This window comes from Strigops habroptila, chromosome 1 (assembly GCF_004027225.2).
Source record: "Strigops habroptila isolate Jane chromosome 1, bStrHab1.2.pri, whole genome shotgun sequence".
Lineage (NCBI taxonomy): Eukaryota > Metazoa > Chordata > Aves > Psittaciformes > Psittacidae > Strigops > Strigops habroptila.
Window position 1 is genome coordinate 135,763,201 of NC_044277.2, and position 12,683 is coordinate 135,775,883.

The window sequence follows — 12,683 nt, forward strand, 5'->3', positions numbered from 1 at the left end:
CTACCAGCAGAACGACAGAGACTTGAGGAGAATCACAGGAGCTGGCCCTCGTGTTTCATCCTGCTCCAGGCTTGCTTAATTCAATCCAGATGAATAGTTTTCCTGAAGCCAGCCGACCATTCACCCGAGATTGGGAGCCGAGCCGCAGAAGCAGGCAGCAGGCAGCTCAGCTCACTCAGCTCCCACCAGCACTTCCTAAACACCGGTTCCAGAGCCAGTTCCACTTGTGCAAACCCACTGACATGCCCCGAAGGACAGGAACTGAGAAACATGGTGAGGGGTTTTCAGTGGGTGGAGTTTGAGTCTAATTTAATTTCTTCATAGTGCATGTTTAATGTAAGCACCAGAGTGATTCTGTTGAGCTCAGTTACGCATGCATCGCAAGTAGAAAATTAACATGTGCTTGTGTGTTAATTCAGTCAACAGAAAAAGCCAGCCTGGATATATGAAATCGGGAATGATATGTATACACTCAGATGTCAAAGAATAAATTCTTCATTTTTTCCTAACTTAGTGTAACTTGTTACAGCCAAATTAATTCACTGGAGCTGCCACCAGTCAACCAGCCCAAGTTATAGTCCCATCCAGCCGGCAACTGATCTTTTCCTTCCTTATTCATTTACATTATTATTGAATGTAATATCTTACCTGTCACTGGAACAGTTTAAGACAAAGTCAAGCTTTTTCTTTTTTTCATCTTTTTTCTTTTTTTTTTTTTTTTTTTTAATAATACGTTTGTGCACAGGATGAAAGCAATGATTTAAATCAGGCTTAAAGTTTAAAAAGAGAAAGACTTACCTGTTTGCAGCTACAGAGTGATTTCTTTCTAAGCCGCTCCCAGCTAGCAATAGCTCTGCATGTGTAGTGAATTTCATGTTTATAAATGTTACTATAGTAACTGTATCCCTAGCCACAGGCTGGTACTTACTGTTCTGGTTATCTAGTGAGCAGCAAGGTAAAAAGCGGGGTGGAAAAAAGAGCCATAGTATTGCAAGACAGCTGTGCTCTTGAGGATTCAAGAAGAAACTGCAGTAAAAGTATTTTTAATATGTATACTAGTGGTGCCTTACTGTACGGAATAGGGCAGTGTTTTTCCCATTAGACCCTCACAAACACACCATGAAATGTAAACAAATATTCGGGCATTTAACCAAAGTCAGTATCTACTTTGTAACAACTTTTCTCTTTGGTTTTACTTTGATGGAAGCAAAAGCTCCTCAGGCTTTTAAGGACTCTGGAGAAAAAGGTGAAAGAATAAGGTTGTTTGCCGAGGCTGTAACGCTGTGAACACTCAGTGTGCAGCTTCAGGCATAAATGCACCCTGAGTGGCCTTAGCAAAACATCGGGGGAGTCACACACCTGTGTGAAAACAGCAATCGTATTTTCAGAATTGAAACTGGCAATTTATTTATGTGCAATTTAATGCTGGGTTAATCGTAATTAGTTTACTTTTCAAAGGAGAAGGTGGTATTGTCTTTTAAGAAAAAGAAAATAATAAAAAAAAAAAAACCCAAAAATAAAACCCGCCACAAAACATATTTGGGGATGTAAAGGCTACAGCAGCTCCCAGAAAAACGAAGGGTGTGTATTCAGGCATGGATATTAAGCTGTCCATAGGAGGCAATACGTTGTTCCAGATGAACTCTTCGCTTGTAACATTTGCTACCGAGGAAGCGCAATGGGAAAGCTGAAAGTGAAACTAAGCAAGAACAGTTTCATTTTCAAGCCCTAGAAGAAAGCATAAACCTAACAGGCACAAAGAAAAATGCAAGCAAAGCGGTTCTTAGGCGGCTGATACATATGTCGCTTATCTGTTATTTGAAAACACGATTCGGACACTTTAAAAAACGGTAAAAAACCCCAATAATTCTCTCTCAAATTTACGACAAACTGGAGGGTTTTGTTTCCCTTTAATTTTCAGCAGCGCTCTGGGCCGCAGCCGAGTGCAGCCTTCCCTCCACCTTAACAGTCCGTCTTAAAGCCCCGGGGATGGCAGCAGCCATCTTACGGGTCGCTGTCACAGCTGCTGCGAAGCCCGAAGCCAGCCCCGGCCTCCGCCGCGGGGCAGGTCCCGACCCTCCCCTTCTCCATCAACTCCCTGTTGATTTTAAAATCTCAGCCAAAAAAACCCCAAACTACCAAACCCCAGACCCCCTTTTCATTAAGGGGGTCTGGGGTTTATTTCAGTTCCCCCCCCCCCACCCCCCATCATTTATGCCAGCTCTATGTATAATCTGGTGCCTGAAAACATCCCCAGGAGCTGAGGAGGTGAGGGAAGAGAGAGACCACAGGGAAAGTGTTTTCTCCCTCTCTCCCCCCCTCCAAATACTACTCCTAACTTCGCACAAGTCTGGAGTCTTCTTTGCGCACCCCATGCAAGGTGGCAAGGCCCTGCGTGTCCATATGCTGGGATTCCCTTCTGCACTAACATAGCTACTCCATGTTTACACATCAAAGAGCCGCAGATCCCACGCAAACGCCCAGCCTCTATCCCAACCTCCCAAACCATGGTGCCGCACTATACAATTGTCGTTTGTGGTTTCTCGCAGCTCGACCACGGGTTTTACATACGTGCAACGAAGTGTAACCACCTCAAAACCAACGCACTTTGTTTCTGTGCATAGAGTGCAGTTTCTGTGGCGGGATCGTTTACTTCATTTTAGCTTTTAATTAAAAGGTAATCCCTTCAAGACAACTTAAGTTGACCTGCCGTCAACATTTGTTCGTGGATAAATAAAAAACCCAAAGCAAAACAAACAAAACCCAAACAAGCCCCAAAAACCATGATGTGAGGAGCTGAGCGAGAGAACTTGAAACCGGCTGAAGTTTATGTATTGAATTAGAAGTCAACTGAGAGGAAAACCACATCATTTAAAGGCGGTTGCAAAGCGCGCAGTATGGAGATGCAATGGTTAACTCAAACAAAGTAGTGTCACTACGAGGGGGGACCGAGGCTGGGCAGCCCCGCGGGCTCACCGGGGCTCAGGAGCGCCGCCGGTGCCGCCTCTTTCTAGGGCGACTTTCTCCGCAGCCTCCCGGAGCGGCTCCGTACCGGCCGCCGCTCGCGAGTGCCGCCGACACCCGCTCCTCCGCGGGGCGCAGGGCACCCCCCGCCGCCGCGCAGCCCCCGCGCAGGGACGCGGGCGCGCTCCCCGCGGCGCGCAGCGGCGTGTGCCACCCCCCCCCGCCCGGCGGGGCAGGAGCCGCCCGCGGAGCGCCGGGTCCCTCCTCCCGCCCCCCCCCCCAGGGAGCAGCCGGCGGCGGCGCCGCGGCGAAGGGGAGGGTCTAGGGCCGGGCGCACCGCACCGCGCCGGCCGGCCGGACCGGCGGCTGCCGCCGCGCCGCGGGCATGGCGGAGCCTGGCGGCGCCGGGGCGGCGGGCGGCGGCGGCGGGCCGCAGCAGGGCTCCCCGGCCGCCGGCGGGGTGGCCGCCGGGGGGCCGGCCCGCAGCGCCGCCGAGAGCCCCGGGGGGCCCGGCTCGGCGCGCACCGCCGGGAAGAAGGCGCAGCTGCGCGCCGCGCCGCGGGCCAAGAAGCTGGAGAAGCTGGGTGTCTACTCCGCTTGCAAGGTACCCGGCCGCGGGAGCCCACCCGCCCATGGAGGGTGGGGATTGACGGGAGGGAGGGGAAGGAGGGAGGGAGGCGGCGGGGAAGGGACGTGCCGGGCGGGGGAGGTGGCCCGGCTGCAGCCCGGCGCTCTCCGCGGAAGTGGCGGCTCCGGCGGTGCCGGTGGATCCGTCTCCCCCCGGAGCTTTCCGGCCGGCGGCCGCAAAAATAAACCCGGAGCGCACCGAACGCGAGTCCTCGGGGCAGCGCCGCCCTCCCCCTGCCCGAGCCAAGTGGCAGCGGAGGTGCCCGTCCCCGGCGCCCGTCTGTCCGTCCGTCCTTCCGCGGAGGCGGTGGCGGCGGCGGGCGGGGCGGCTCCCGGTGCAGGCGGTGAGCGCTGGGTTAACAGCGCTGCGGCCGCAGCTGCCCGCCGCGGAAACATCCCGGCGGGAAGCGGGGACACCCGCCTGCCTGTTGGGTTCTGCCCCGGCATCGGAGGGGGGAGAGGGGCGCCGGTTGGCCGGGGCGCGGCGGCGGCCTCGCCGTTGACATCGCCAGAGCCGTTGCTCCCGGCTGGCACCGTCGCCAGCTGCTTTGGCAGAGGAAAGAAGGGGCGCGGCCTCCGGCTTTGGGAAAGTTGTGTCCCCGCCGGTCACGTAGTGCTGTCCTGAAGTCCGGGGCCCGGACCGACAGCGGGCACCGCCGTCCACCTGCGCCCTGCCCCGACGGGGACCGCTTCTGCAGCGTCTGCCCTCGTACTGGGGAGAGCTGCCCTGGGCTTCCCTCCACAAGCACTTTCTCTCCACCTGCGGTTCTCTTCTCGGTGGGAGAAGTGGGACTTGCCTGTTTGTTGGAGACAAGGGGAGGCTTGGGCAGAGCTGCTGCCCTCGGAGGTCTGTGACAACACGGCTGTACGCGCACATGAGGCGTGCAGAGCAGGCCAAGTGTGCTCGGAGCATGGGCCGCGCTGCTGCTGTCAGGGCAATTCCTGGATGCACAGCGGATCTGACATGTTCAAGTTGGCAGGGCCAATGCCAGATCCCTTACTAATGCTTACAGCGTTGAAAATAGCTGATTGTGAGAAATGTGCATTTCATTTTCTCTGTTCTCTTACTGATCATATAATCACAGAGCGGTTTGGATTTGAAGGAACCTTAAAGATCATTTAGTTCCAACCACTCTGCCATGGGCAGGGACACCTTCCGCTAGACCAGATTGCTCCAAGCCCCATCCAGCCTGGCCTTGAATGCTGTCAGGGATGGGGCAGCCACATCTTCATTGGGCAATCTGTACCAGTGTTTCACCACCCTCACAATAAATAATTTCTTCCTAGTATCTAATCTAAATCTCCCCTTTCTCAGTTTAAAGCCATTCCCCTTGTCCTATCACTGCATGCCCTTGTAAAACGTCCCTCTCCAGAATTCTTGTAGGCCCCCTTTAGGTACTAGAAGGCTATTCTAAGGTTGTCCCTGGAGCCTTCTCTTCTCTGAACAACCCCTTCACTTAACAACAAATGTTAAGTGAAAGGCCAAACTAAATGCTAATGTACACGAGGAAGCATCACAATACAGCTCTATAGTCATGCCTGGTGGTGCGAGGAGCTTTAGCTGTGTGCTGAAGGCATGGTGCAATGCTGTCATGTGAGGGCAAATTAAGGAAGCCACATACGTTTCAATTTCTTTGCTGTTGCCAAATGTGGAGGCACCTCTGCTTCAGCTTTGTTGCATACGTGGACATTGCAAGATTACACTGGTGTCAGCAAGTTAAAAGAGCAGCTGGTGTACTTAAAACTTGCGGCTGTGTGTCATAGGTGGAAGCTTTCCCGGTGCCTAGTCCCCTTTGCACCCTCATGTTTTATTGTTACCAAGGCTTGCTGTTAAATGAAGCTGGCTGTCAGGAGTATGTGTGTGTGAATTGCTTGTTTTCTTCCCTGGTCAGTTCTCTTGCTGGTGTACCTCCCGAGGATCTTTGTGAGGGCAAAAGCCTTCTCCTGAGGAGTGTTGCCTCAAAGGGTGTTATCTGCATGGTGACAGCTTGTACTGCTGGTGCTCTGCTGGGGTGTCCTTGCTGGCCCGCTTCTGTGAGAAGTTCAGGGTGCATGTTCCATGGCACTCCAGTGACAGATGTAACAGCACCTGTGGCTGCGGATCCCCAGGGTCTCTTCCTTCTGCCAGGATCTAGACATAGCCACAGCGCTAAACACTGCTCTGTGTGCAGATTAAAATGGAAAACCAACCTTTGCTATTTCACTTCTCTTCAGTATTATCTGGCACACAGCTTGCTTTGTGGTCTCAAAACAGAAGCAAGTAGACAGACGGGAAGCTTCTTGTGAACTAATCAAGTGGCTTCTCCTGTGGGATAAAGGAGGAAGGATGGTGCGGGATGGAAGAATGTGTTATTTTTCTTCCCGAACACCTGGCAGGTGCTCCAAAACAACACTGCTTGGCTCTTAACATTAGTGGTTTGCAAGAAACTGTAGCAGTGCAGAGTGTAACTTCAAACTTTTTGTTACCGTGGGTTGCAACTTCTCTTCCATTTTCTCAGGGTTTCCGCATGTGAGTGAAAAAGAGTGAGAGAAGGCAAACACACCATCTCCAAAGGGGATGTCTGTGCCCACTCAAGTAGTGGCCATACGTGAATCTTGTGTAAATATACATAGAGCTGTACATATTGGAGCGCACAAAAAATGTAATGACACAAAGCATCCCTTAGCATTGATCATCTTCTTCCACATGAATTTGTCACAGAATTCAGCACACAGAGTTTATTAGGAACTTCATCTCAGAGATGCTGGCAGTGGCAGGGGCAGGGAGTGTGTGTTTGCTAGGGATGAAGAGCAGCAACATAAGAAGATGGAGAGGCTGGTGGTGGCGTAGAAGGCGAGTCTCACAGATGACAGAAAAAATGGTGAGCAGAAGAGGGTAGAAGTCACTGCTCTGGGGTAGGGTGCTCAGTCCGCCAAGGGGGACCTCCTGGACCTTCCTCAGTGATCCCTTTTCTTCATGGGAAACACAGTCAAAGACTGGTGGCAAAGACATATTCAGTGTGTGCATATTTCGAGCAGAATAAAAGTGAAGTTTAGCTGCTAGCTAAAGCCTGCTGCCCAGGCTAGAGATATGTGGGGTTTGTTTCCTTTTGCTGGTAAAGAATTGCGACAGGAGGGTTGTAGCTGTTCAGCTGCTCCACTTGTGTAGGAAAAGGTTGGGATGGAAAGAAGATAACAGGCTCTTTTGTGTAAGACAAACCTTCTTAAGTGCCCAGGTTTGGTGGTGGTGGTGGTGGAATGATATATATTAGGAGTTGGCACAGTTCTCACAACTTCACAGTAGTGCTGTATGTTGTGCAGGGTTTTGTATTTGGCGCTTGCTGTATCTGTGCATGTATGAATGGCTATATACATCATTTTGGTTTCATCCAGTATGAAATTGAGCATTAGGCATACAAGCTTGCAGCACTTTTATATAAAAGCAGCACTGTGTGACTTACACACATAAATATTTTTAATGAAGATGTAGGAGGAAGTCTCCTTGGCTTTTTCTTTCCCCTATTGGTTTACAGTATGTGCAAATACAACTTTCTCCAGTCTCACTGGGAGTTTTTCTTATAAACAAATTGATATATGTACTATTTTAGTATACTAAGTTTTCAGTGAAATTGGTTATTTCTCAGTATATATATCTTACAGTAATGCCTGGATGCTTATAAATACAGTTAGAGCCCAGTAGCCTAAGGCATTTGCACAAGTAGCAGGGAATAATACCTCCTTGAAGAAAGACTTTGTACTTTAGATAAATAAAATGGACAGAGTGGGAAGGGTTATGGTGAGATGACTTGGCCAAGGCCCTGTGGCAGGTTAGTGAGTGGCAGAGGTTGCAGTAAAATCTGGTAGAGGCACTTCTCCCCACTTCTCATCCTAGAGTGACCTTTGTGGAGTTTTCCTGCTCCTACACTAAAAAGAGTTCGTAGGGTAAATACGTACCGCCATGTCTGTAATGAAATATTTTTTCCCTCTCTGACTTTTATAAGGGAGATTAAGATGAGGCAGACTTGGCTGTGTTACTCCTGGGCTCTGTATAGCGTGAGTGCAGATCCTTGAAGTGCAACTCGAAATGTATTAAAGTTGTTTTCTGCAGAAGTGCAGAAGGAGACATACAAGACATCTAAAGCCCTCCTACATCATTTTCATAGTGAGGTGAATCTGTTTTATAGTGTCACAGGCCAAATTAAAGCATCTTCCTCTAATTTAAATAGGAAATCTCCCATTATCTTTACAAGGTGGGAATTGGGCTTTATAAAAGCTTTATATGGTAGCCTACATCTTTTCTGTAAGTGAAACTGGAAAATGCAGGGAATAAAATACTTAGTTTGATCAATAAAGAACATGTCCTTTGAGCTGAACATTGAACTGATTATGGGTCACCTGATACATATGAATGGCTCTCCAAGCAGTGTCTTACTGTCTGGTTGCTGGGTACTGGACATTTGAGTAGGAAAAATATGTATTTTAAATTCATCCATGTATTTGTTTATAGTTTGTGTGATGTGCTTTGTTAAAAGCATCAAATTGAGATGCTTGCAGGAAAAAACAGGGTATTTTACATGGCTCTTGGAAAGAAAAATGTTTTTTCTAGAATAATTATACTTGGTGGAAATAGAAAGGCTTCTAATGTTGTGTATATGTAATTTGTTGAGTCTGCTTTGCATCTCAGTTATGAAACAGGGAAACCTGTATGATTTTGAGTTGGAAAGAGAGGCCAGCATAACAGCTGTTTTGAAATTCAGTTTTAAAACTGCTGGTGTCTTCTACTTTGTAATTAAGTTAGCTTCAAGTTTTCATGTTTGCTACCCGAAAAGGGAGGAATGTTTTAGTCTCTAAGTTACTGTAACATTCCTCATTTATTTATTATCATTTAGACACTTGAAAGCCACTTAAAACCGGTGAAATGTGCAATGTCGTAACTTTAAGGTGCTTCCTTTTTAAATAAAAATGCTAACAAAGTATGTTAAAATGTTCTGGGTTTTTTTCGCTGTTCATTTTTGAGCTGATCTCGGTATATTCAGTATTGGAAAGGAAACTGTAACTTTAGTTTGTCCAGAGTTGCAGTTTTCACTGCCTAGAGCTATCGGATAATTTGATTTCCCACATTGTAACCTAACGTGGAAGGGGTCAAAAAAATGATTGAAACTATATTGTGCAATGCAAAATGTACATAGTTTTGGCACTTTTTTTTGTTTTTGGGGGGGTGGGGACAACAGTGTCTAAATGTTGTGGTTTATTACATTGCACTCATCCAATTTTATTAAAAACTGCCATTGAAGGTGCAGTGTTGGTGATCCCTGGGCCTGCAAAGATGAGAGTCTTTACTTTGGAGGCTTCAATAAGGCAGAAGTCCCCAACTTTTTTCAGTGGCTTTATCAAAACTGTGCAGATGTCCCAGAAAACAAGGACTGGATGTGCTAGTTCAAATGCTTCTTTTCCTTTCTCTTCTCAAAACTGTTTTTATCTTAAAGTAAGTTTTTGCGGAGGTGAAGTCATACTTTATTTTCTAATGAAAAGCAGATGAGTGGCACTTAAAAAAAAAAAGAAAGAAGAAAGAAAGGAAAAAGCTGAGGATAGTCAAAGAAAGGATTGAATGAACAAAACGCCGTGGAAGCCTTAAAACAACTCAGCAATTTAAGCCACTGAGGAATGCACATTGCATATTCACTGCAAAATACTTGCACTGTCAACATCTACAATGAAAGCTCAGTTCTAAAGAGGACCTTTTTGGGTTGTGTTTCCCCTTGGTTAACAGAACATTTATGCTGCTTCTGGTGTTTCATGGAGAGATTAACGAAAAAAAAAGACACCCTAGTAGTTGTTTGAAAAAGGTCTCTGGAATAATTTGAACAATACAAATTAACAGCTGCTTCAGAAAGATCTGGCGAGGAAATACTACTGAGGGCAGAAAAAATCTGCTGTTGAACACGCTGTTTTTATTCTTCTGTGGGTGGGTTGATATTTATTTTTGGCAGTTTAACTGAGCTGTTATCACGATTCGTACATCTGTTTGTTTGCATCTTTGCTGTTAATTATTGTGTGACACTAAAGTTTGTGTAGTTACTCACTGTTTATAGCTTTTAGGCTTGATAGTAAACACCGTGTGGTGAGCTTCTGTGAAATACTGCTTCCACTTGGAGAAATACTTTTCAAAAAGCATGAGCCTAGTTTGAGGGGTTTGGTTTTTTTGGACGTGTTTCATTTAGTATGATTTAAGGCAATTAATAAAAAGCATGGTATTTGTCAGTAATTTACAGTGTTGAACATTTGTCTGGACAGCTGCGTGGGAAGGATCAAGTCTTACTTCCCTAACATAATATTCAATGAGGTTTTTGTTTGAGAACTTCGATACGATTGTCTTTTGAATTTTCTTTGGCAATAATCTCATTTTCTGATTTTTTTTTAGTGTGGCAGTTACTTTATCCTTGTCTTAACTGCAAAAACTTTCACAGCAAGGAAACAGTTGCGTCTCCCACAAAGCAAATGTGGATAGCTCATTTGGCATTGGTTTTTTCTAGTTTGAAGCGCCCATTGAAAGTGGGGTTTCACATTATCTCATAGATGTCCAAAGTCCCTGTATCAGGGCAGTCCTTGGTTCGCAGGTATCACTCAATCACTGGTCTCCCTTTCTAGTCATTAAACTTTAAGAGGTGAGGTAGGTCTGGATAACAAACAAAAGTAAAACTGGCTCCATGCCTGTGAAACTGTAAGAGGGGGTTTCTGCTGTAAAATAACATTGGGCCTTTTTCACTTCCCTGCCAATCATATTACTCATAGAAAACATGATTACATTTTATGAGACTTAAAAAAACCCAAACCTGTTTTAGTCTTGCCCTTATTTCATACTGAAACCTCCCTCGTGCCACGTTATAAATACATGTGGTGGCAGGCAGTCTGCACCCACGCAGTGAGTTTGGAGAGCTGGGGGGTTCAGGCAATGTAGATTGTCCCCTTTCCAAGGCAAGTATGTGGAAGTGATTTTGCTGGGCACTTGCAGGTGGATTTCTGAGTCATCTCTGGCTGCTGAAAGTGCCACTCACATCCCTTAGTACCTGCCAGACTGCCCCGGATGTGGGCAGAGGCTATGGCACCAGGGGCCAGGACCCCAGCTGGATAAATACTTGAACATTAGAGATGGTAAAAACCTCATGTGATGCTCAGCAAAATGCAGGCAGCAGTTTTCTTGGTGCTCAGGTTGCTGAATATTGAAATTAGTTTAGAAGAACAATTTATCGTCAATCAACAAAGCTGTCAGTCTTAGGAGCTGTCAAGCTGTGATCCTTTCTGCTGCTTCTGGGTGCTTCTTCCTTAGGTAAGATGGGGTTTGGAAACATAAAAGGAAAATGAAATAGGTTCCTGGAATAGATTGCATTAAATATATTCAGAATTGGGTTTGAAAAATTACACTTTAGTGCTGGATATATTAACATCACAATTTTTCCTGCTAAGGTTGTTTCAGTCATAAATATTATGCAGCAGTTAGCATACTTTCCTCACTGAGGTCTTGGCAGTGCAAATTCATGAGTATCTTGTGACAGCCCAGTGCACAGATACCTGAACAACAGAAAAGCATGTTTTCCTTCCAATTAGATGTTCAAATAGGAGCATAAATGATGTTAGAAATACTTTACTGACAAAATAACCAAGATATTTTGGATACACAAAAGAAAATCCCCTCCTATAAAGCTCGAATTTAGGTAACTAGAATTGGTACTTCGAACTTCTGAGCAATTTGAGACACGATTACCAAAGCCACAACCTCTCCCTTCGTGGCCACCCCTTTTGACTGCAGTCTATCTGTGGTGTTTCATACTTAGTAAGTGTAAATAAACCTCTTAGAGTAAGCATCAAGTTGCATTGGTAGTGTCACTCTCTTGGGCATCTGTTGCTTTTGTGTCCAAGCCTTGCCTCAGAGAGCATTCTCTGATAGCGCAGTTATTATTCGCTTATTTCGGTATTTAGTTAACCCTCTTGGGTTGTCATAGGCTTGATTTTAGTTGCGTGATTCCTTGTTGCCAGTATAGCTGATGACGTATTGCCCGTTCAATAACCTGTTTGTGTTTGTCTTGGTGGCAGGAGCTGTACATGTTGGTATACCAGTAAATGTTTGGATACTTCTTTCACTAGCGAGGGCTTCTGTGAAGGAATTAGCCAGAGTTTGTGTATGTATTTTTCCAAGCATACTAGAATGGTGTTAATCTTTCTGTTTGGGGTATTATTCTGACTATTTCTAGAAAATAAAGCCTAGCTGTGTGGTAGATAAAAAGCAAGAACAAACAAAGCAGCAGCAACAACAATAAAACACCCTGAAATCCCCTACCAAAACAAATCAAAAAACCCCAACTTATAGCTAATGTTATTTTTTATCGCCCTTGAAACAACGCAGTTTCAGCAAGTTCCTGTGTTTCACAGCGTTGATCAATACCGCTTTGCTTTGATTTCAGGCTGAGGAATCCTGTAAATGCAATGGGTGGAAGAACCCCAACCCGCCTCCCACGCCACCCCGGGCAGAGCTGCAGCAGGCGGTGGTGAGCCTCGCGGAGCCCTGCCGCAGCTGCAGCCACACGCTTGGTAAGCTTTGGCCTTGCTCCTACAGCCCACATGCCTGTGCCCAGGAATCTCTGCTCTGCTCTTGCGAGACAAAAGTCAAGATGCCATGGCAAGAACTAGAGATGGGGGTTACGGTGGTTGGGTGTTAATGTCCATAACTTAGATTAAAATATCCTAAAATAAATTTTTAATAAAATGAAGTAAAGTACAACTTCTAACAACCCATACGTTCTAAAATGCAAAAGCACTCTTAAGCTACCTATAACAATTTTAATACTTTGTGTAACATATGCATTAACCTCACATTGTTTTATCTGTCAGCAGCCTTAGTCACAATGTGAATGACTCTCTCCTGTAGGCTGTATTATGTTTTCTTACTACAGAATAAACTATAAAATAGTCTTGAATATTGCTAAATCATGTACTCTTACCTACAGAAAGAACTGTGCCTATTACATGTCACAGATAAGAATACTAGGGTTGTACATCTTAGCGTTGTCTAAGTGGTTGTGAAGACAGCTTGCATATCTTAGAAACAGCTGCTCAAA

General features: G+C 46.1%; 1 protein-coding gene across 7 annotated transcripts in view; it reads left to right on the top strand.

Moving 5' to 3' along the window:
• The first annotated feature begins 2,957 nt into the window (after window positions 1–2,957).
• Window positions 2,958–12,683, top strand: part of KAT2B (lysine acetyltransferase 2B) — a 45,725-nt gene continuing 35,999 nt past the window's right edge. For all 7 annotated transcript variants that reach the window (XR_003990865.1, XM_030481802.1, XM_030481792.1 and 4 more), the window contains exons 1-2: window positions 2,958–3,568; window positions 12,030–12,156. Coding sequence is in view for 6 of the 7 variants with exons in the window: in XM_030481802.1 (XP_030337662.1) it covers window positions 3,350–3,568; window positions 12,030–12,156 (346 nt within the window). In the remaining variant the exon portion in view is untranslated. The remainder of the gene's footprint in view (window positions 3,569–12,029; window positions 12,157–12,683) is intronic.